The sequence below is a fragment of the Globicephala melas genome, chromosome 16 (assembly GCF_963455315.2).
Source record: "Globicephala melas chromosome 16, mGloMel1.2, whole genome shotgun sequence".
In the NCBI taxonomy this organism is placed as follows: Eukaryota; Metazoa; Chordata; class Mammalia; order Artiodactyla; family Delphinidae; genus Globicephala; species Globicephala melas.
The window spans coordinates 63,291,766-63,315,936 of NC_083329.1; the positions used below are offsets into that span (position 1 = coordinate 63,291,766).

Below are 24,171 nucleotides of genomic sequence, written 5' to 3' on the forward strand. Positions count from 1 at the left end.
CCCACGCGCCACAACTACTGAAGCCCACATGCCTAGAGCTCGTGCTCCGCAACAAGAGAAGCCACTGCAATAAGAAGCCCGTGCACCACAACGAAGAGTAGCCCCCGCTCGCCGCAACTAGAGAAAGCCCGCGTGCAGCAACGAAGACCCAACACAGCCAAAAATAAAATAAATAAATTTTAAAAATATATTCTTAAAAAAAAAAACAAAAAACAATTGCCGATCTAACTAGGTAATAGCTCAGTTTCCCCAAATTGATATAACTTAAACCTAGTGTCATCTGACCACGAGAGTGTTTACTCCCTGAAATGAGAAAACACTGGCTTTATCTCTGCGCCTTTCCCTCGATTACTGAGACCATTCCTCGTTGCTTTTTATAAACCAGTGGATTCACTGGTGGTCCCCTGCGAGTTAGTTGGTGAAGAAGGGAAGCGGTCAGGTGTGTTCGATTAAACCCAGCCGGACCCAGGAGATGAAAACGTTTGCACGTGACTCGCATCCCCTTGGAAATGCAGCCCTAGCGCTCCGGCGAGGCCCCCAGGGGGAGAGACCAGGGTCCGCCCCCCTGCTCCTCAACGCGAGGTCCTCCTCAACGTGAGGTCCTCCTCAACGCCAGGTCCTCCTCTCAACGCCAGGTCCTCCTCACGCTCCTTTTCCTTCTCCTTCCGCTCCGGCTGGATCCGAAGTGGCTCAGAGAGGGTGGATTTCTCCGCTGCCGGCTTCAGGCTCCGCGGCCCCCCGCCCCACTCGGGCGCCGCGGGACCGCCCGGCCGTCCTCCCGCCGCCGGGAGCGCTGTGGGCCGCAGCGGGCCTGGTCGCAGACGCCGTGGCGGCCGCCGCTCGCCTGAAGGGAGCTGCTGGCGGGGCCCAGGGAGTCCCCGCCCGAGACCGCGTCGCCGCCGCCGCCATGGGTAAGCGGAGCAGGCCGAGAGCGGACGCCCGGCCCTCCGTGCTGGGCCGAGGGCTCGGCCGGGCCAGGAGGATTGGTGGTGTGGTCATGGAGGCCTCGGGGTCGGGACTGGGGTCCGAAGCCGGGTTTGGGCCTGGGCGGAGGCAGCCGGGGACGCAGGGGCGCCCGCGGTCGCCATGGCAACGCGCGGCCGCCCCTCGTTCCCCCTCGCCCCCTTCCCCGTTCAGGGGCCTAATGGCAGAGGTTTGGTGGTCCGTCGGCTTACAGAGAGCGAGGACAGGGCCGGCCGGGGTGCAGCTCCCGGGTCGGGGGAAATAGTCGGGGACGGGCGATGACTTTTCAGGTTTGGGGGTGGCGGAGGGAAGCGTCTCAGGTTTGGGCTTGGGTTCCAGACGCAGTGGGCGGGAGAGGGGCAGCGATGCCGCGCAGGACCCCGGGTGAGCATTCCGTGAGGGTGTTGGGGCGCCCCGAGCCCTTGGGCAGCCTTGCTGGCTGGCAGGCAGGGAGGCAGGGAAGGGGTTCTACAGGCAAGATGCGGGAACCGGCCTTTGGGCGCGTGTGGGGGCCGCAGCTCGGGCGGGGCGCGGCTGGGGTGCAAACGCTCCTCTACTCGGGAGCTGCCGGCGCCCACCAGGACCTACCTTCGAGCAGTTATAAAGGCGTCCTTTGTCTGGTTGTGGCATCGTACATTACGGATTGTGATGGGCACTGTTAAGAAAAATGAGAATTGCTGCAGATTATGAAACATCGACTGGTTTCGTCCCCGAAAAAAGAGGGAGTCATACCACGATGCATATTTGAAGCAATGATGTCTTGTGTGGAGATTCTCCACCAGCTAGCTTGGTCGTAGCAGTTGTGACTGTTTGCATTTTAAGTTGCTTAGGATTCAGTGTCACGCTTCACGCCTGGCTATCTGTGGTCAGAAGTAAAATACTAGATCATTGGGAACCCTGGACTTTTTATCCAGTGAAGGAAAAACGGACATTTGGTTTACTTGGACTAGTAAATTTGTCAGGGATTATGAGACAGTATACTAAGTGCTTTATTTTTTTACACTTCATTTTGGCATCTGTGTTTGCTGAAAATATTTCTGCCAGTCACAACAGTGATGAGAGTATGGGGAAGCATCTGAATTTATAAGGAAACTGAGAATAAAATTTGTGGGAAAGAAAAATTTTTGTGAATTGAAAGTATCAGGTAAAATCAGTTTTAAAAAAATGCATCGATTACCTTGATATTCAACTGGATCAGCTGTGTGGAAGGTCAGGAAACCTTAAGGTGAAACTGGACCCTGCTTTTATTTCCTCTGGGAAAATAAAGGAGTCCTGCAATACAGAACTACAATTGCAATGAAAAGAGACAAGATAGAAAGAGGGTTAAAATGAGTGACAGTTGAATGGCTTCTCTTGTGGCCCCCTATTTTACTTACCTGTCATGTTTGTTATGGGTGAAATTGGAATCTTAGAATTTTAACTACCTTTTATTGTATTGCCAGTTTATTCTGAACATTTTTTTGCTTTTGGATTCATCTGTGATGGTTCCTGCTGTCTGCCTTTGCATGAACCCTTAAACATGTTGTCTGTTACTCTTATCTCCAGAGAAAGATTTAAAAAAACTCATTCTCCCTGAAGAGGTGCCACAAAAGTAAAATAAATACCCTAGAATAGCCAATTTGCAGGATCTTGAGAATAATTCATAAACTTTGGCTGGAGTGAGCATTGTTCTATGGTATGCATGAGAGACATAAAAAGAAGTTAACTAGGGGTGTATGTTAGGAAGACTTACTTGTCCACCAAGGAAAAACAAACCACTGTTGGTTTTACAGGGGAAGGAAAGGGTTTGTATAGTTTACAATGTCAGTTGTTGCAAGTGATGTTGGACTCCTTTCTTGTGCTTTCAGCTACAAAAGACCCTACAGCTGTAGAGAGAGCAAACTTGTTAAACATGGCTAAACTCAGTATTAAAGGACTCATTGAATCTGCTCTAAGCTTTGGCCGCACTTTGGATTCTGATTATCCCCCCTTGCAGCAGTTCTTCGTTGTTATGGAGCATTGTCTGAAACATGGTCTTAAAGGTATTGTGAGATTTTTTTTAAAAAACCAACTATAGAACCTCCCCCCTCCCATCTTAAATATCCTTGAAAATGTGATTTTTTTTGAGGCCATAATTACTGTTACTTTAAAAATACTGGGTGGGTTGGTTTTAGGAGAAAATACCCTACTACTTTATGTTTTCTAATGGGTGGTCTTCAGAAAATCCTTAGTTGTTACTGTTTTGTAAAAATGTATTTGTATACTCTTTTGTTTTAAAAAAAACAAATTATTTATTTATTTGGCTGCATCGGGTCTTAGTTGCAGCATGCCAGCTCTTTGTTGCGGCACATAGGCTTCTCTAGTTGCGGCGCGCGGGCTCCAGAACACTCAGGCTCAGTAGTCGCGGCACGCCGGCTTAGTTGCCCTGTGGCACGTGGGATCTTAGCTCCCTGACCAGGGATTGAGCCCACGTCCCCTGCATTGGAAGGTGGATTCTTAACCACTAGACAACCAGGGAAGTCCCTGTAAAAAGTGTATTTGATTTAAAAATGTTTTCAACATACTCTGAGCTGATTTCCATTTTCTAGGACAACTATAGAGTTATATAGAAAATCTTAAGCTTGGTGATTCTGGTATGAACTATAATTACTAGTTTGAGCTCTCTTGAATAAATACATTAAAATAGTTGATTGTTGAAATATGAACCTCCTTAGTGCATGGAAACATATCTAGAAAAATTGTCTTCTGGACTGGGTTATTGTAGAAATGTGAGTGCTCCCTGAAAATGATGATAACTGGATGTTGTATTCATCTATACATTTCACATTGAATTATTTTTATGTGTTTGTATTATATTACTGTTCTTTTACTTATAGTAACTATTTTGATCTCTGGTTCATATGATCAGAGCTGTGTAGAGGGCTATGTAAGAGATGTGTACTAAGGTGACTATTAAAAAAGAAGAGAAGCTTGCTTTTATGTTGGTATACCAGAAGCCTGGGTAAGTTGGAAAGTTCTTTTTTAAAAAAAATTTTAATTGAAATATAGTTGATTTACAATATTGTGTTAGTTTCAGGTGTACAGCAAAGTGATTCAGTTTTATATATATATTATATATGTATATTTTATATATCTATATTCTTCTTTAGATTCTTTTCCATTATAGGTTATTACAAGATATTGAGTATAGTTCCCTGTGCTATACAGTAGGTCCTTATTGCTTATCTATTTTATGTATAGTACTGTGTATATTTTAATCCCAAACTCCTAATTTATCCCCCCCTCCTTTCCCCTTTGGTAACCATAAATTTGTTTTCTATGTCTCTGAGTCTCTTTCCCTTTTGTAAGTAAGTTCATTTGTATAATTTTCTTAGATTCCACATAAAAGTGATATCATATGATACTTGTCTTTCTCTGACTGACTACTTCACTTATTATGATGATTTCTAGGTCCATCCGTGTTGCTGCAAATGGTATTATTCCATTCTTTTTTATGGCTAATATTCCATTGTGTATATATACCACATCTTCTTTATCCATTCATCTGCTGATGCACACTTAGGGGGAGTTTCTGACTATGGCACATGAGAGTAGGGGTAAATGTGAAAAGCAAAAGAGGAGATTTACCTAAACATGGTTTTAATAAAATGTACTTTAAACTGAGAAGGAGCCTTGGCATCGAAATTTGAGAAACCCTATATGTGATGTTATTAATGTATTCATTTTTAAATTAAAATTTGTTTATATTTATTGAGATATAATTGACATATAACGTATTAGTTTAATGGGTACAACACGATTCAGTATTTTTATATATTGTGAAATGATCACCACAATAAACCCAGTTAACATCCATTACCACACATAGTTATAAGATTTTTTTTCTTGTGATGAGAACTTTTAAGATTTACTCTTAGCAGCTTTCAGATATACAATACAATCTACAATACAGTAACTGTAGTCATTATGTACATTACGTCCCCAGGACTTCTTTTATAACTAGAAGTTTGTACCTTTTGACCATCTTTACCCATTTCATCTATTCCCACCCTCCAACCCTGGCAACCACCAATCTGGAACGTGTATCTATGAGTTTGGTTTTGTTGTTTTTGTTTCTTCAGATTCCACTTTTTCTTTCATTAGAGTTAAAATAATTTTAAAAATTATATATAATAGTGAAATATGTTCTTTTTGTACATGAATCAAACAACATAGAAGCACATGGAGCAAAAACATAATTTCCCTTCATTCTCTTCCATTCATCTCTCTAAAGGAATCTTTGTCACTCTTCCAGCTCTTTTCTGTTTTTCTTTCTTTCTTTTTTAAATTGAATTACAGGTGATTTTTTCTTTTACTCTAAATAAAATCATGCTGTATTATTCTGTGACTTTCTTTTTTTCCCTATTTAAAAAAAAGAAAAACTTAATGGTATGGTTTGGAGATTTTGCCATTTACATAGAGTCTTTATCACATTTTTAATGGCTGTAAAATATTTCATAGTATATGTGTACCATGACTTATTTAACTACTTTCCTCTTAATGTACACTTAGGTGTTTCCAGTTTTTTATCATTAAAATTATGCTGTAAGGACATCTTTGGATATATATGTTTGTACACACGTGCTAAGATTTCTTTAGGATTCTTAGGAGTAGAATTATTGGGTCAAAGAATATAGGCAACTGATGTCTGTAAAGCCTTCACTGATTAATCAAACAACAGTGAATGTGTTTGTTTCCCCACATTTTTGCCTACTCTTGATATTCTCAGTCTCTGAATACTTCTTTTAATACATCAGGAAGTCAACAGTCTTATCTCAGGCCTTGAGTTTTAATTTGCTTTTTGAAAAACTTCCTTTTTATTTAAAAAAAAAATAGCAGTGACATAGGTCTTTATTTTCCCCCAGACTGCTGAAATGGAATTGCCAAATGATGGCCACGATAGTTACGTTTTAGACTCTTTTCTGAATATATTTTCCTTTACTTCCCAAAATATCATGAGGCATATCCTAACAGTCAAATGCCTATCTTGATCAACCATTATAAAGCTACTTTGTGCTGATTGATTTTTCTCCCCCAGGGAAAATTGCCTATCTTGCTGGCTTTTGGGTGGTGCATATGATAGGCACACTGGATCTACAGGAGATCTGGTCAGTATTAGAAGGAAACATAGTGATTTCATGGTTTTATATTACCCGAATCTCACATTCAAATAAAAGAAAAAGTAAAGTCACAATTTTTTGTGTTTAGAAATAAAATAACTATTTGTCCTTGGTTTATTGAATAAACTGGTAAAGATCAGCCTGCTAGGGCCACCAGTCTTATTTTTGTACTGGTAAAGAATGAGCCTATGGGACTTCCCTGGTAGTCCAGTGGTTAAGAATTGGTCTTGCAATGCAGGGGACGCCGGTTCAATCCATGGTCGGGGAGCTAAGATCCCACGTGCTGCAGGGAAACTAAGCCCATACACTGCAACTGCTGAGCCTGCACACCACAACTAGAGAGCCCGTGTGCTCTGGAGCCCTCACGCCACCAACTACAGAGCCCATGCACTGCAACTACTGAGCCTGTGCGCCACAGCTATCGAGAAGCCTGCGCAAAATAAAATAAATATCTATTAAAAAAAGAAAGTTAAAAAAAAAAGAATGAGCCTAGTTGTTCTTCTACTTTAATTACCTACTTGCATATTTCTGATATGGAAAAATGACCAAGGTGCATATTTCTGATAGGGAGAATATCAGAATCAACAGGCTTCTGATCAACAGGGCTGTGTAGTGATAAGAGAGGAAAGGTCTGTGAATAATCGTATGTTAAGTTAGAAATGTTGAAACTAAGTATTTAACATGAGGTTACTACAGTTTTGTAAGTTGAAGTTACATGCATTATATTTTCTTTTTAAAGTAAGAAAATCATTTTTGAGTTATAACAAAACTATATGGGGCCCTTTGGAACTGGTGGAGAAGCTGTACCCAGAAGCAGAGGAAATAGGAGCTAGTGTCCGGGATTTACCTGGTCTTAAGTAAGTAATCTTATTACTTGTTCCTCCTTCACCGTAGAAGTATATTTACTATTCCTTAAAAGTACCTCACAGTCTAGTTTATTATCTTCTCGCAGCCTTATGTAACCTTCTTGCATTCTCTTCTAATAAAATTCTGTTTATTCTTTATGGCTCAGCTCAAATTTCATTTCCTTTATGAAATTTTTCTTAGCCCCTTCAATAAGAATTAAGTGCTGTTTCTTTTATACTGCTATCATTATAGTCACTCTTATATCACTTACTTAAATTCTGCATTGTATTGCAGGAAATAGGCAAGTTCTTTTAAGATAGGATGTATCAATTATGCATTTCCGTTTCCTGAGTATTAAGCTGGTTTGCAGTAGTAGGCAGTTGTACTATTTGAAGACTGATTTAAGCTAAATCCAGGGCAAAGGCTCAGGAGATTTGAGTTCTCTGATAAGCCATTTTTGTACCACAGGACTTGTGCAAATTACTTTTTTTTATTCTTAAAATTGGGATCTATATTGTCATCTGCCTGTTTGACTAGATGAAGGTGCAGCTGGCCCTCGATATCTGTGGGTTTTGCATCTGCAGATACAACCAACTTTGGATCAAACATATTCAAAAAATTTTTTTTCAGAAGGTTTCAAAAAGCAAAACTTGTATTTGCCACACCCTGGCAACTATTTACATAGTATTTACTTTATTTTAGGTATTATAAGTAATCTAGAGATGATTTAAAGTATATGGGAGGATGCGCATAGGTTATATGCAAAATACTATGCCATTTTATATAAGGGGCTTGAGTATCCATGGATTTTGGTATCTGAGGGGGTCCTGGAACCAATCCCCCACAAATACTGAGGAAAAACTGTATATGAAATGTCCTAAAAGCTGAATGTTCTAGCTAGTGACTCATGAGTGTTGAAAATTTTTTGCAGGTGTTTTGCTGTTAAGGCTAAGGTTTTATGTTCTTCAGGGTGTGATTAAGATAGAAGAGCTTACTTTAGTTTATCTTAATTCTTGTGAATGAGATAACTTTTTTTTTTATACTTACCATTTTTTGTCAGATTACCAGTTTGCTTTCTCTTAGCTTTACAATTTAGGGTTTTGTATGTTATAGGGAATATGGTAGTGTTTTCTGTTATCACAACATCCAAATTTGCAAGTTGTACTTAATTGAGTGATAAAAGTAAATAGCTATTCATTGAGTACTGTATCAGGGTAACAGGATAATTGTTTTACATGACTTATCTCATTTAGCGCTTAAATCAACCTTAGGGTAGAGATTATTATCATGATAATTGTATAGATGTGAAAAGTAAAGATCAAAGAAGTTACAGTTAACAAGTGGCAGAGCCAGGATTTAAACCCAGTTTTTAGAATTAAATAGCAAGTGATGTTCACACTTCATATTTCTTACAATGGTATATAAGGTGTAGCAATTTTTAACAAAGAGAGGAAAAGGGGAATTTAACTCTCAAAAAGAGAAATATAAGATTTGGCTTCATTTTAATATGAAGATACATGTTCATATTGTTTTTAAAAAGCCAAACAATAAATAAAATAAAATGCTAAGCCATAAGAAAGTTGTTAGCTGTTTGAAGTGAAGATTAAGTTTCCTCCCACATTACCTGCTAAAATGTTCTCTGCATAAGAAAACATAAAAGTGTGAATGATGTATTTCTCTTTAAAAAAGTCATACATGTTCTGTAAAACTTGGTTTTATTTTTACTAAATGATAAGAATTTGGATAAGAGAGATACGAGATTAAATTTTTTTTAGCAAGAGAACAAATCCACACTTTTATTTATTTACTTTTCAATAAGTTTAAATCCTTGAGGGGTATAGCATCACACCGATTTTGTGTCCTATGACCTTAGCAGGAAGGTTGCTTCAGAATTTGGTGCAAACCATGCCACTGTTACCATGAGCACAGGTTACCTTTCCCTAGATGGCTGGTTTTGTTCAGTTTGCCACAAGGAGTTACTGTGTTGTTTTTTGCTTTGTACACATCACATCTCTTGCCTAGGTAGAATTAGTTTTCATCTTGAGCACAAACGCCGTCAGTTTTTTTTTTACATCTTTATTAGAGTATAAATGCTTTACAATGTTGTGTTAGTGTCTGCTGTACAACAAAGTGAATCAGCTATATGTATACATATATCCACATATCCCCTCCCTCTTGAGCTTCCCTCCTACCCTCCTCCCTATCCCACCACTCTTGGTGATCACAAAGCATCCAGCTGATCTCCCTGTGCTATGCAGCAACTTCCCACTAGCCATCCATTTTACATTTGGGAGTGTATATATGTCAGTGGTACTCTCTCACTTTGTCCCAGCTTCCCCTTCCCCTCCGTGCCCTCAAGTCTGTTCTCTACATCTGCATCTTTATTCCTGCCCTGCCACTAGGTTCATCCATACTGGTATTTAAAATTCCATATACATGCATTAGCATTCAGTGTTTGTTTTTCTCTTTCTGACTTACTTCACTCTGTATGACAAATTCTATGTCCATCCACCTCACTACAAAAACTCAATTTCGTTCCTTTTTATGGCTGAGTAATATTCCATTGTCTATATGTGCCACATCCTCTTTATCCATTCATCTGTCGATGGACATTTAGGTTGCTTCCATGTCCTGGCTGTTGTAAATAGTGCTGCAGTGAACACTGTGGTACATGACTCTTTGAATTCTGGTTTTCTCAGGGTATATGCCCAATAGTGGGATTGCTGGGTCGTATGGTAGTTCTATTTTTAGTTTTTTAAGGAACCTTCATACTGTTCTCCATAGTGGCTGTAGCAATTTACATTCCCACCAACAGTGCAAGAGGGTTCCCTTTTCTCCACACCCTCTTCAGCATTTATTGTTTGTAGATTTTTTGATGATGACCATTTCTGACCTGTGTGAGGTAGTACCTCATTATGGTTCTGATTTGCATTTCTCTCCTGATCAGTGATGTTTGAGCATCTTTTCATGTATTTGCTGGCCATCTGTATATCTTCTTTGGAGAAATGTCTAGTTAGGTCTCCTGCCCATTTTTGGATTGGGTTGTTTGTTTTTTGTGATATTGAGCTGCGTGAGCTGCTTGTATATTTTGGAGATTAATCCTTTGTCAGTTACTTTGTTTGCAAATATTTTCCCCCATTCTGAGGGTTGTCTTTTCGTCTTGTTTATGGTTTCCTTTGCTGTCTAAAAGCTTTTAAGTTGCATTAGGTCCCATTTGTTTATTTTTGTTTTTATTTCCCTTACTCTAGGAGGTGGGTCAAAAAGGATCTTGCTGTGATGTATGTCACAGAGTGTTCTGCCTATGTTTTCCTCTAAGAGTTTAATAGTTTCTGGCCTTACATTTAGTTCTTTAATCCATTTTGAGTTTATTTTTGCGTATGGTGTGTTCCAATTTCATTCTTTTACATGTATCTATCCGTTTTTACCAGCACCACTTATTGAAGAGGCTGTCCTTTCTCCAATGTACATTCTTCCCTCCTTTGTCAAAGATAAGGTGACCATATGTGCGTGGGTTTATCTCTGGGCTTTCTATCCTATTCCATTGATCTATATTTCTGTTTTTGTGCCAGTACCATACTGTCTTGATTACTGTAGCTTCATAGTATAGTCTGAAGTCAGGGAGCTTGATTCCTCCAGCTCCATTTTTCTTTCTCAAGATTGCTTTGGCTGTTTGGGGTCTTTTGTGTTTCCATACAAATTGTAAAATTTTTTGTTCTAGTTCTGTGAAAAATGCCATTGGTAATTTGATAGGGATTGCATTGAACCTGTAGATTGCTTTGGGTGGTATAGTCATTTTCACAATATTGATTCTTCCAATCTAGCAGAATGGTATATCTCTCCATCTGTTTATGTTATCTTTGTTTTCTTTCATCAGTGTTTTATAGTTTTCTGAGTACAGGTCTTTTGCCTCCTTAGGTAGGTTTATTCCTAGGTATTTTATTCTCTTATTGTTTTCTTAATTTCTCTTTCTGACCTTTCGTTGTTAACCATAAGATCATCTCAATAGATGCAGAAAAAGCTTCTGACAGAATTCAACACCCATTTATGATAAAAACTCTCCAGAAAGTGGGCATAGAGGGAACCTACCTCAACATAATAAAAACCATATATGACAAACCCACAGTAAACATCATTCTCAGTGGTGAAAAGCTGAAAGCATTTCCTCTAAGATCAGTAACAAGACAAGGATGTCCACTCTCACCACTATTATTCAATGTAGTATTGGAAGTCCTAGCCACAGCAATCAGAGAAGGAAAAGATATAAAAGGAATACAAATGGAAAAGAAGAAGTAAAACTGTCACTGTTTGCTGATGACATGATACTATACATAGAAAATCCTAAAGATACCACCAGAAAACTACTAGAACTAATCAACGTATTTGGTAAGTTTGCAGGATACCTTCAGTTTTAAGAAGAGCTGTGTGCTCCCTCTGTCCCAGAGACACTGCTTATAGCCAGCAAAAATGGCCTGGTCCACAGCCTTTCAGACAAATTTGTTGTTTTAAAAGTTCTGTTCCCATCAGTCCTCCACGTTAAAGAGGAGATTTAATGTTTTAAACGACAACTGGATAAAAGAAACATTTGAAAAATAGCAAGCAGTGATTCTTTCTAATTAATTAGCATCTAGATACCTTCTTAGCTTTGTCATGATTTTTAAAATTCAGATATAATATCAGTTATTTTTTGAGAGCATTATATTGCCTTTATTGATGCATTTTGCATAATCATATTTAGAGGGCTAAGCCTATTCTGATAAAATATTTCTTGTGGAATTATCCTCACTATTTAGAGAGTCATTTTTTCCAAGACATAAAATGGTACCTAGATGTCCTGTAGGTGTAGATTTATCTTAGAGACTTAAAAAGCTCCCAGGGATTGGTTTGCATGCTCAAAGAGCTGACTTGAAACTAAGTCAGCTTGAAACTCTAGAAACTAACATAAAACCATGATAAATTGCTTTTTTCTTTATTAATGTGTACTTCAACAAAGATAGAAGATGTAGTCTATAATCTTTGGGCTGGGGCTCTTTTCTGACTGTTGGGTTTTGCTTTTCAGGACCCCCCTGGGTCGTGCAAGAGCGTGGCTTCGATTAGCCCTCATGCAAAAAAAAATGGCTGACTACCTGCGTTGCTTAATTATTCAAAGGGATCTCTTGAGGTACTACCATTAAATCATGTTCATTTTCATTTTTTATTTCATTTATATCCTGTTTCCCAAAAATGGTTGAAGATATAGTATGAAAGGATATGTAAAATACATTACGATGGCATAAAATAAAAGGAGGAGCAAAATGAGATAGAGAAGCATAGTGGAGACATAACATGGACCAAGAACTAGCCTAAAAAATGAATACTGTAAGATTTTTATTGGCTGACAAGGTGGTAATTTATATGTCGTATTTCTAAGTTTTAATTTTTTCCTAAATTAGTTAATTCTATGAATAAAAATTTGTATTGGAATTTGGGGCTTTAATTCAGGAGGTTTCTCTTTAGATCTTGAATGTCCAAACTACTGCTTTGATTGTATTGTGGACGCTTTTTAAACTGTCAGTTTAAATTGAAGGCCAAATGTTTAAGACAGACTTTCAAAGCAAGGATATCAGTTCTCAAAGGGAGTGGGCCCATGGCAGCCCCTCTCTTCGCCCTTGTTCTCTTAGAGTGCCTCTGTGATATTTTGGAGAATCTGGTCTTTTTTTTTTTAATGTTTTCTTCTTTTAAATTTATTTTTATTTTTGGCTCCATCGGGTCTTCGTTGTGGAATGAAGGATCTTTTTTATTGCGGTGCTAAGGCTATTCATTGCAGCGTGCGGGCTTCTTTCTAGTTGTGGCGTGTGGGTTTTCTCTCTGTAGTTATGGCACGTGGGCTCTGTAGTTGTGGTGTGCAGGCTCCAGAGCGCGTGGGCTGTGTAGTTTGCAGCACGTGGGCTCTCTAGTTGAGGCACATGGGCTTAGTAGTTGTGGCTTGTGGGCTTAGTTGCCCCTCGGCACGTGGGATCTTAGTTCCCCAACCAGGGATCAAACCCTCATCCCCTGCACTGGAAGGTGGATTCTTTACCACTGGACCACCAGGGAAGTACCTGGTCGTTTTTTATTTTACTTGTGACTCCAGTTGTACATCTTGGTTTTCCCATTTGTTAAATGAGAATGACCATGCTTTAAACGCCTTCAATTTCTCAACGATATTCTGAAGGTTAATTAAGGTGATTAAGTAATATACATGGGACTTCTTGAGGAAGGCATGAGACAGTGATAAATAGTTTTCTGAGTATTAGTTGTCAAGTCTTAGTTTTTAGGCTGTCCTATTTCTTTCACAAGTCCCTTGTTTGAACATTTTTTGGGATCTAGATATCCATAAATATCTTTAATGCTTATCTATTAAGAGCACTTGCAATAGATATACCAAATGCATTGACTAGAAAATGGACTTGAAATGTTTCTTATGTTCGTTTCCCCACATTAGTCTTTATCCTAAGCGTCTTAATAAGTCCTGGGATGAAAATTCAACTGTACTAAAAAGTATCGTAATCAGATCAGCAGCAGTCACTGTATCTTTCGAGAGTCACAAACATTCCAGGGCTCAATGCTGCTCCCTTTTTTTTTTTAAATCTCTGTTTGCTTCTCTTTTCTCTCTCTCAAAATTCCTTTTCCTCTTTTATCTCCTTCAGTCCGTTTCTTTTACGTTTTCTTTATGGACATTTAAATCTCAAAAATTTTAAGTTATTTGCATATAGAAAGGCTAATTTCAAGTTACCTAATTTATATTGGTTCCATTCTTGTAATAAGGTATTGAGATTTTAAAATTTAGTTTTCAAAATAAATTTGTAATGTAAGATTTTTATTATTTTAATTTTCACAGTGAATTCTATGAGTATCATGCACTAATGATGGAAGAAGAAGGAGCAGTAATTGTTGGGCTGCTGGTTGGCCTGAATGTGATAGACGCTAATCTGTGTGTAAAGGGAGAGGATTTAGACTCACAAGTAAGTGAGAATGACTAGTGCCAAATGCAGAGTGTTTTCAGTTTGTACTGTTCCTCTTTGATCCAGGTATTACTCTAAGTTGTAAACAGTGCTGTTAAACACTAGAAAACAATTAGGGATGAAAGTCAGTTGTATGTTAAAGGTACTTCTAGAATTTCCACCCTCTAAATAAGAATAACTTTATTTACTTTAGGTTGGAGTGATTGATTTTTCCATGTATTTAAAGAACGAAGAAGATATTGGAAATAAAGAAAGGTATGATTTTCATAAGTTATTTCACATGTTGTATTTTATATGTAGCTCTTTACAAATCAGTATGAGGTCCATCTATTTGCAATGTGGTTTTTATTTCCTTTTTTTCTGTGTAGTTCCTGCTTTGTTTTGTTTTCACTTCCATTTACTAGGTTTACAAAGCAAAAATCACTTAGAAGGAGGTTTTAATCTGAAGTATGACTTTTGGTCATACCAGTAGTTCAGAGACCCATTTTCTTTTTTCTTTCTTTATTTTTTGGTTGTGCTGCACGGCTTATGGGATTTTAGTTCCCCGACCAGGGATCGAACCTGGGCCCTTGTTACTGAGAGCATGGAGTCCTAACCACTGGACTGCCAGGGAATTCCCCGGAGACCCATTTTAATGGTCAGCTCTGTTTCTGTGATAAAAAGAAATGAAAGCTTATTATTCATACGCTTACAAATGCTGGTTTATTTTAAGACATAACGGTAATCATTTCACAATATTAAATGTATCATATTAACATATTGTACACCTTAAATTTACACAATGTTATATGTCAAATATATTTCTTAAAAAAATAAATGGGACTTCCCTGGTGGCACAGTGGTTGAGAGTCCGCCTGCCGATGCAGGGGACACGGGTTCGTGCCCCGGTCCGGGAAGATCCCACATGCCGCGGAGCGGCTGCGCCCGTGAGCCATGCCGCTGAGCCTGCGCGTCCAGAGCCTGTGCTCCGCAGCGGGAGAGGCCACAACAGTGAGAGGCCCGCGTACCGCAAAAATAAATAAATAAATAAATAAAATAAATAAATGCAAAAGTATTTAAAAACATACTAATGGTATTGTTTAATATTAGCAAGTAATTTATTTAACAAAAGTTGTAGTTATTTAGTACACAGCTTGCTGCTATATGATTATAAAGATTCTTGAATTTTATTTTAAAGGCAAGATAACGTTGTTTTACCATTATGGTTTAACACAATTTTAGATAATTTAGATCTTTTGTGGGGGTTTTTTTTTTTGGTCACCCAGTAAATACCTTTCCAGTTAGCACAAAGCTGCTTTTTCCCCTCCTCTAGGAATGTTCAAATTGCTGCCATATTAGACCAGAAGAATTATGTTGAAGAATTAAATAGACAACTGAAGTAAGTATTATGGACACATGGATACTTAGTACATTTTGGATGTTGTCTTAGGTTTTTTTTTTTCCCCCTTCAGGTCATCTTAACCCTATTCCTTTTTTCTAAGCATCTTTGAAAAGGGGTTGAGGGGATAGAGAGTGAATGGAAATTGAGAATACAGAGAATTATTGGAAATAACTGATTTTCAGCAGAAAATGAGAGTCATATTTTTAAATAGAATCTTCAGAGACATTTAAAAATAGAATTTCAGACTTATTCCTCTACCCTTGAGAAAAAAAGGCTAGATAGGGTGAAAGTTTATATCATTTTGGTGGTTCAAAAATTCATTTTTCTGGGCTTCCCTGGTGGCGCAGTGGTTGAGAGTCCGCCTGCCGATGCAGGGGACACAGGTTCGTGCCCCGGTCTGGGAAGATCCCACATGCCGCGGAGCGGCTGGGCCCGTGAGCCATGGCCGCTGAGCCTGTGCGTCCGGAGCCTGTGCTCCGCAGTGGGAGAGGCCACAACAGTGAGAGACCCACACACCGCAAAAAAAAAAAAAAATTCATTTTTCCTACTTCAAAGGACTCACGTGTCAGTGTGACTGTCATCTTCCATGGTGGAAGTTTTCTCCTTCCAATGTCACCTGGTCATTGAAGCTGTTAGTGAATACTCTATCAGGGTAGAATTTCTGAGATCTTGTGTGTAAAATAGTGTAGTATAGTTCTGTCTAGTAGAAATATAATGTGAGTCACAAAGGTAATTTAAAATATCTAGTAACCACATTAAAAAAATAAAAAAGAAACATGAAATATGAGATATTTTATATATTTTGTTGTACTGTTTTCAAAATTCAATGTGCATTTTACACTTACAGCACATTTCAATTCAGAGAAGCCACATGTGGCTTATGGCTGCCATACCAGATAGCACAGGTATAGTGAATAATATTTACTACATTGTTAGAAACAGACTGTTCTCATTAACTAAGATGAATAATTCAAAAATGGCTATCTCTGGGTGATATTATGAATAATTGTTAAATTTCTTTATACTTTTATGTATTTTCTGAGTTTCACTCAATAAACATGCATTACAATCTGAAAATACAGTTAAACATTTTCCCATTTTAGAAAAAGAAACTAATAAGTTGTAACTCTTGCTTTCTCTCTGAAGTTGGAGAGAGAAGAAAGATCTTATATCAGTGTCTTTTCTTTTTTCATCATGGAGTTTTAATAATTGATATAGGAAATATATGCATATATATATGTATTTTGTAATTTGTATTTCTGAGATTGTATATCTGAATGCAACCTTGTACTGCTTATTTATTTACTTTTAAATTTTTACTCACTATTTGGGAATAGGTAATATATTCACATGGTTCGAACTTCAGAAGGAACATAAAATGAAAAATTTCCCTCTTCCCTGATCTCCAACCATCTGGTTTCCCTCTTTGGGAGTAATTAATACACTAGGTTCTTGTGTATGCCTCCAGAGATACATAGGGTAGCATACTTTTTACACTAGTCTGTACTTTACTATTCTTACTCAACTGTTTATCTTTAGAGTTTATTTCATTCAGTTCAGAAGAGCTTTCTCATTCCCTTTTCAATTATGTGTATTATTCACTTACAGCAATATTGGTACCTTACTTTTGTATATTTTATGTATTAATTTTTTTATTGTTTGTCTCTTTAGAAAGTAGTTCTTGTACATTTAGAATATTTCAAAAGTATAGAAAATAGAAAAAATAGAACTCACTTATTATCCTTCACTTAAAGAAAAAAACTGTTGAGGGTTTATTGTTTTTAAAAGTGCTTTTTGATTATTATCTTACTGATTCTCACATAAAAGTAGGGCACATATCATTGTCTGATTTTATAGATAAGGAAACTGAAGCTCAGAAAGGTTTTACAACTTTGAAGGTGACACAATTACAAAGTAGAAAAGCAGGGACTATAAACTTGGTCTTCCATCTCCTAGTCCTGTACTTATTACATATCACCATCAGGATACCCTTGTGCTGTTTGTGAAAAATTCAAGTTGTTTACCTAAGAATGATTGTATTTTAAAAATGATTTAATATGAGTAGAAAAACATTTTTCTTGTTTCATCAGTTAAACTAATATGCCATTACTTATTTCTGAGGCTAGTGTAAAATTTGTTGAATCTATTATAGATTTTACTGCAACGTATACAGCATATTTCATTTTATTAGAGAAAGTTTGAGATGGTAGAATCAAGCAGGCCTTGAAAAATGACTCAGTAAAACGTACAATAATGTCCAATCTTGATCGATTTAAGTAAAAATACACAGAACAAATTTGTTCATATACTGTAACCTGACTTTTGACTCTATCCTTGAAAGACGGGTGATTGCTTAGCTGCAGGCTGATTGGATACCTGTTGCTGGGTGTCTCATATTCACATTTCCCAAACCATGGGTGAGTTTGGAGGTCTTTAAGTTATTATGAAAGTGGAGAGGGTGAACAGATGGAGCTTGTGTTGAAGACCACTATTTACAAGCTTCATTAAGCCACTTAATTATAAAGTGGACATTTAAAATTCATCCTAAATTTAAAATAATTTTGAATTTAGTTTTAACAATATTTAGTAATCTTTGTGTGGAATTTTAATTCCTAAATGTTATAAGTTAAATGTAAGAAGGACCCTAAGAAGACAGCAAAATATAATGAGCAGCACCAAATGGAATTTTAATGGAAAATTTTATTCTTTTGCTACAGATTTTATTGCTCTGTTAGTCAGATCAAGTTCTCCAACTTAATGAAATTTCCCAAAATCAAAAATTCAGACAGGGCAGTTGGTGCATGTCAGTCAACATGATGAGTCCAGGATAACATACTTTTTCTTGCCTTTGTGAGTTTGTGTGATTCTGAATGAGTTTTTTCTTTATTAATTTCAGCAGCACAGTCAGCAGTCTCCATTCAAGAGTTGACTCTTTAGAAAAGTCAAATACTAAGCTGATTGAAGAGGTATTGTCACCTAGCCATGGATAATTGCCTTTCATGGACCTAGTATTGGTGATCCTTTTCCATTTTAAGTATGAATGCATTAAGCGTGCACACACACAAAAACACATTTTCATCATTATGATGGAATATTTATAGTGTAGTTGTAATTGATGATCATAAGTTCTAAAGAAACCATGTATTCTCCGGCAAATTCTTAGGTGAATCTGTGAATTGTTTGAGATACTCAGCTTCTAGAAATGAGCCCTAAAGATGAAATGCATACAACTCTTCTATAAATAAGCCATGAGTCTCATTTTTTAATCTGGATGACCTGTACCACCTATAGTTAGGAATTACCATTAAAATGATCCTGTCCCTCGTGTTCTCCTATTCAGATTACTTTTCCTTACAAGCATCAGTCCATGATCATGTACGCCCTTTCTCCACACTCCCATGTGTAAAACTCATCCCATGTGCTCTGGTTTCCTGCATTGTCGAAGTAGTTGTCTGGTGGTTGCAGAACCAGAAATTTACCCCAGCTCTCTTTTTTTTAAAAATTTTTTTAAAAACTTCAAAAAAAATATTTTGGCCATGCCGCACAGCTTGTGGGATCTCAGTTCCCCAGCCAGGGATCGAACCCGGGCCACAGCCGTGACAGTGCCAAATCCTAACCTCTAGGCCACCAGGGAACTCCCTCAGATCTCTTTTTAATACTATTTATAAAGTTGCTTTTGAGATAAGTTGTGGTTTTTTTTGTTTGTTTTGGTTTTTTTTAATCTATCTAACCATAGAATTATTGCTTTCCGGACTTCCTTGGTGGCTCATTGGTTAAGAATCTGCCTGCCATGCAGGGGACACGGGGTCAAGCCCTGGTCCAGGAAAATCCCACATGCTGCAGAGCAACTAAGCCCGTGCGCCACAACTACTGAGCCTGTGCTCTAGAGCCCATGAGCCTAGAGCCCGTCCTCTGCATCAAGAGAAGCCACAGCAGTGAGAAGCCCGCGCACCGCAACAAAGAGTAGCCCCCACTCGCAACTAGAGAAAGCCCGCGCAGCAATGAAGACCCAATGCAGCCAAAAATAAATAATAAAAATAAAATAAATAAATTAATTAAAAAGAATTATTGCTTTCCATTTTCAGAATTATTTAGGCTAGAGGAAGAAATCTGTTATTAGTGCTATGAACCCTACTTTACATGTTAATTAAAATTCATATTTCTTTTAGAATTGGCCTAATTTTCCCAAACCAGGAAACACATGACTGTTTGCATGACTGCATTTTCATTTTGATAGTTGAGGACCATTTGATAGTTTGATAGATTGGGACCATTAGAGAGAGCTCCTCACTAGTTTGTGCCTCTTGACCATAATAGGCGCACTGTGAAGTTCGAGTTGCCTTTCTGACCAAGTGTTCAGAAATTTATTTGCAAGCCAACATTGGGGAGTAGTTCCTGCTTTCCTTTCCTAGGATCCCTCTTTTCATTCTAGGCTTCAGAGCCAAGTCACTTAGTCATTCATATTTAACTCTGAGGGTGAGAGCTGTCTCATATTTGTGATCGTCAGTCACTCAGCATGCCCAGATTTCACAAGGGTGTCCTATTTGATTATCATGAATGTCTGTGTTACATTTTCAGTAATAGCGGAACTTCCCTTATAGATGTTTTTGCCTTTACACAAGTCTTTACAGTCTTACTGTTTACCATATAATTCTTCATAAGCTTACTCATGCACTTTGTATTCAGGACATATTATAAATCAGATAAGCAATATGTTTCTACTAACATACGATTTGACTGGTTAACAAAAGGAAATAGAAATAAGAGTATAATTCCTTTAATTGGTATCTTGGGATAATAGGAGCACATTTTTCTTACGAAAATTTCTGTAGATGTGAGAGATATTTTACAAGTTTTCGAATTTTATTTTCTATTGTTATAGTCATGAACATAACCTGTAAAGCAAGTATAAATACAGATGTTTAAAATCTTTTTTTCTTGCCCCTGTTTTATTTTTAGTTAGCAATAGCAAAGAATAATATCATTAAACTCCAAGAAGAAAATCATCAATTACGAAGTGAAAATAAATTGATTTTAATGAAAACACAGCAGCACCTAGAAGTAAGTATAGATTGATTTTGGGGACTTTTGCATAGACTGGATATATCTGTGCTGTATTAATAGTAGTGATTATAGAATTAAAAGTTTTATGTTTTCTTCCTAGGTTACCAAAGTAGATGTGGAAACTGAGCTTCAAACATATAAGCATTCTAGGCAGGGGCTAGATGAAATGTACAATGAAGCCAGAAGGCAGCTTCGAGATGAATCTCAGTTAAGACAAGTAGGTTACATTACAGTTACGTTAGAAAAAATGATAGTTTACCCTTAAGCACCACCTAAAATCTCTATCAGCCTTATCTTCCTTGGTGTAGGATAGCAATCTGATCCCCTTAGTCCCTTCAAATTCTTTAAAATCCCATTGTGTCAGTGTTTTTTTTTTGTTTTTTTTTTTGTGTGTGTGTCAGTGTTTTTTAAACAGTGTTTTTAAACTATGTTACAGTCTGTGTTTGTGAAATGAGTATATTGTGACCAGCATTACAAAAAATAGAATGATGTATTCAGATATCAATATTCAAATAGTAAAGTCATATTTAAAATTAACTTATTTTTTAACCTTCCTAAATTATGAAATACTGACAGAAAAATACAAATATGTAGCTTGATGGATTATAACATAAATACCTGTGTAACCAACCCAGGTCAAGAAGAGAGTATTGCCAGCCTTTCCATCCCTTTTGCTCTTTGTCTTTAATGTTAGGATCCTTCTGATGTAAAATTCTTGAAGAGAAGAAATTAAAACTGTTTGTGAAATGGGATTTTTGATTTATCTTTGGCCTTTACTGATATGGACTACTTCATTTCTTTGTTTAAGGAAAATTAATACTGAGTTTATGAGGCATAAGAATACATAATTCTCTAGCCATTAAAATAATGATAATTAATACAATGTGGAAAATGCTTTCATTTAACAAAACGTGCATTTGAAAATGTTTAGAATGTTCTTATAGGGCCTAGTTGATTCCCTATAGTGGGGCTTATAACTCAAAAGGAGTAGTCTGCATAATAAATAGTAACTGTTTTTTGTTGTCATTACTTGTTGTGTATCTGACTTTGACATCCTGAAGCAGTGTGTGAATTGAGGCTGTATTGAATTGCAGGATGTGGAGAATGAGCTCGCGGTACAAGTTAGTATGAAACATGAGATTGAACTTGCCATGAAGTTGTTGGAGAAAGATATCCATGAGAAACAAGATACTCTGATAGGCCTTCGACAACAACTAGAGGAAGTTAAAGCAATTAACATAGAGATGTATCAAAAGTTGCAGGTAAGGAATGTTCTTAAATTCTTGGAACTTCTTGTTATATAAATTGAAAATGAGGGACTTCCCTGGTGGTCTAGTGGTAAAGAATCCACCTTCCAATGCAGGGGATGCGGTTCCGTCCCTGGTCGGGGACTAGGTTCCCACATGCAGTGGGGCAGCTAAGCTCTCGCGCCACAAATACTGGACTTAACGCGCCTCAACTAGAGAGCCTGCGTGCCGCAAACTACAGAGCCCATGCGCCCTGGAGCCTGCGCATCACAGCTAGAGAAGAGAAAACCTGTACCCCACAACTAGAGAGAAGCCCATGCGCTGCAACGAAAGATCCCGTGTGCCACAACTAAGACCTGATGCAGCCAAAAAATAAATAAATAAAAAACAAATTGAAAATGAATGTTTGTATGAAAGATTCGGTTTTTAAGAGATGAGCGTTTTTTTTTTTTTTTTTTTGCGGTACGCGGGCCTCCCACTGCTGTGGCCTCTCCCGTTGTGGAGCACAGGCTCTGGACGCGCAGGCTCAGCGGCCATGGCTCACGGGCCCAGCCGCTCCGTGGCATGTGGGATCCTCCCGGACCGGGGCACAAACCCGCGTCCCCCGCACCGGCAGGCGGACCCCCAACCACTGCGCCACCAGGGAAGCCCTATGAGCCCATTTTAATTGTGCCATGTCTGTAGTAAAAACCAGTGACTTCCTAAATGGAGGCTGAAGAAATGTAGCAATGTCAAAGAACAAACAAAAAAATTACCTGAGTTTGTTTCTTAATGCTGACAGATTAACAGATGAAGCTTAAATCTTTTGGGAAAATTCAGTCAAAATGTGCAAGACATTTTTGTAAACTTCTTTACACAGTATAGTCCTAAGAGATTTAATTTTGATTGAAATGCTTTACTGTAATTGTTACAAATTTTCTAATAAAGTGACATTGCTGTTAAGTAGACTTGTTGCCAAAAGCCCTTTACAATTTAATTTGAAAAAACAGCATATTTTACACGAGTTTATTCTGTCATCTTCTGAAAATATTGAAGGTTGAGGGTTTTTTTCCTTTATTACTTTTTTTTTTTTTTTTTTGACCTTGCTGCACAGCTTGTGGGAGCTTAGTTTCCCGACCAGGACTGAACCAGCACCCTCGGCAGTGAAAGCTCAGAGTCTTAACTACTGGACCACCAGGGAATTCTCCCTTTATTACATTTTAAATGAAGACTAGTTGTAGTAGTACTGCTTTATATCTAGGAGTATTTTATTTTATTTTTAATTTATTTTTTATTGAAGTATAGTTGATTTACAATGTTGTGTTAATTTCTGCTGTATAGCAAAGTGACTCAGTTATACACACATATACATTCTTTTTTATATTTTTTTCATTATGGTTTATCCCAGGATATTGAACATAGTTCCCTGTGCTATACAGTAGGACCTTGTTGTTTATCCATTCTGTATGTTACATGTTGCATCTACTAACCCCAAACTCCCAGTCTATCCCTCCCCCACTCCCCCTCCCCCTCGGCTGCAACAGGTCTGTTCTCTGTATGTGAGTCTGTTTTTGTCTCGTAGATAGTTTCATTTGTGTCATATTTTATATGCCACATATAAGCGATATAATATGGTATTTCTCTTTCTCTTTCTGACTTACTTCACTTAGTATGATAATCTCTGGTTGCATCCATGTTGCTGCAAATGGCATTCTTTCTTTTTTATGGCTGAGTAGTATTCCATTGTATATATGTACCACATATTCCTTATCCATTCATCTGTTGATGGACATTTAGGTTGTTTCCATGTCTTGGCTATTGTGAATAGTGCTGCTATGAACATAGGGGTGCATCTAGGAGTATTTTAATCAACAAATAAACTCTGCTCATTTCAAAGTAACAATCCCATAGCAAAATGATATACAAAGCTTATAGATATTCAGGTTTAAAAATCAAAACCACTGTAGCTTTTATGTTTTTCTAAATAGGGTTCTGAAGCTGATTTGAAAGAAAAAAATGAAATAATTGCCCGACTAGAAGAAAAAACCAATAAAATTACTGCAGCCATGAGGCAGCTGGAACAAAGGTACAGCATTTCCAGTCTTAGTTTCTTTTTTCCTTTCTTTACCCCCCTTTTCTTTATTCAACTCTGACACCTGCCACAAAGACCATTAGGAAAATTTAGATTAGGAATTTTTTTTAAAGCCCAGCAGAATTTTGCCTTTTTTGTTTTGGTTGTTGCATGGAATCAAGTTGCTTTATATTAGCCTGATTCATTTGAACTTGCCATTTTGTAGATTTTTTAGAAAGGCCTAATATCGGCAGTTTCATTTGGTTCAATGTATTACATAAAACAAATACACAAACAAAAACCTCGAAAAAGTGAAAAACGAACAAAATCCATGGTGGAATTATCCCTGATTGATTTCCATGCATATTGATTGTCATATCCCTTGTCATTCACCATCCCTTTATGTGAAATCAAGCTTTCTGAGTTGGCAGTTTAGTTGTGTTTCTTTGAGCTAGGACCCTCAGCCTAACCCAGGAAATAATTTTGTTTAAATTGAATTGTT

At 37.6% G+C, this 24,171-nt stretch overlaps 1 protein-coding gene across 12 annotated transcripts in view; it reads left to right on the forward strand.

Annotated features, from left to right (window-relative positions):
• The first annotated feature begins 753 nt into the window (after positions 1 to 753).
• Positions 754 to 24,171, forward strand: part of RUFY2 (RUN and FYVE domain containing 2) — a 46,934-nt gene continuing 23,516 nt past the window's right edge. For 5 of the 12 annotated variants that reach the window (XR_009559235.1, XM_060285881.1, XM_030862396.2 and 2 more), the window contains exons 1-12: positions 1,038 to 1,347; positions 2,811 to 2,984; positions 6,841 to 6,958; positions 12,004 to 12,105; positions 13,804 to 13,927; positions 14,121 to 14,182; positions 15,240 to 15,305; positions 18,205 to 18,274; positions 20,268 to 20,369; positions 20,473 to 20,589; positions 21,467 to 21,634; positions 23,587 to 23,684. Coding sequence is in view for 11 of the 12 variants with exons in the window: in XM_060285881.1 (XP_060141864.1) it covers positions 1,242 to 1,347; positions 2,811 to 2,984; positions 6,841 to 6,958; positions 12,004 to 12,105; positions 13,804 to 13,927; positions 14,121 to 14,182; positions 15,240 to 15,305; positions 18,205 to 18,274; positions 20,268 to 20,369; positions 20,473 to 20,589; positions 21,467 to 21,634; positions 23,587 to 23,684 (1,307 nt within the window). In the remaining variant the exon portion in view is untranslated. The other 7 variants (XM_030862394.2, XM_060285883.1, XM_060285884.2 and 4 more) reach the window with 7 other exon arrangements.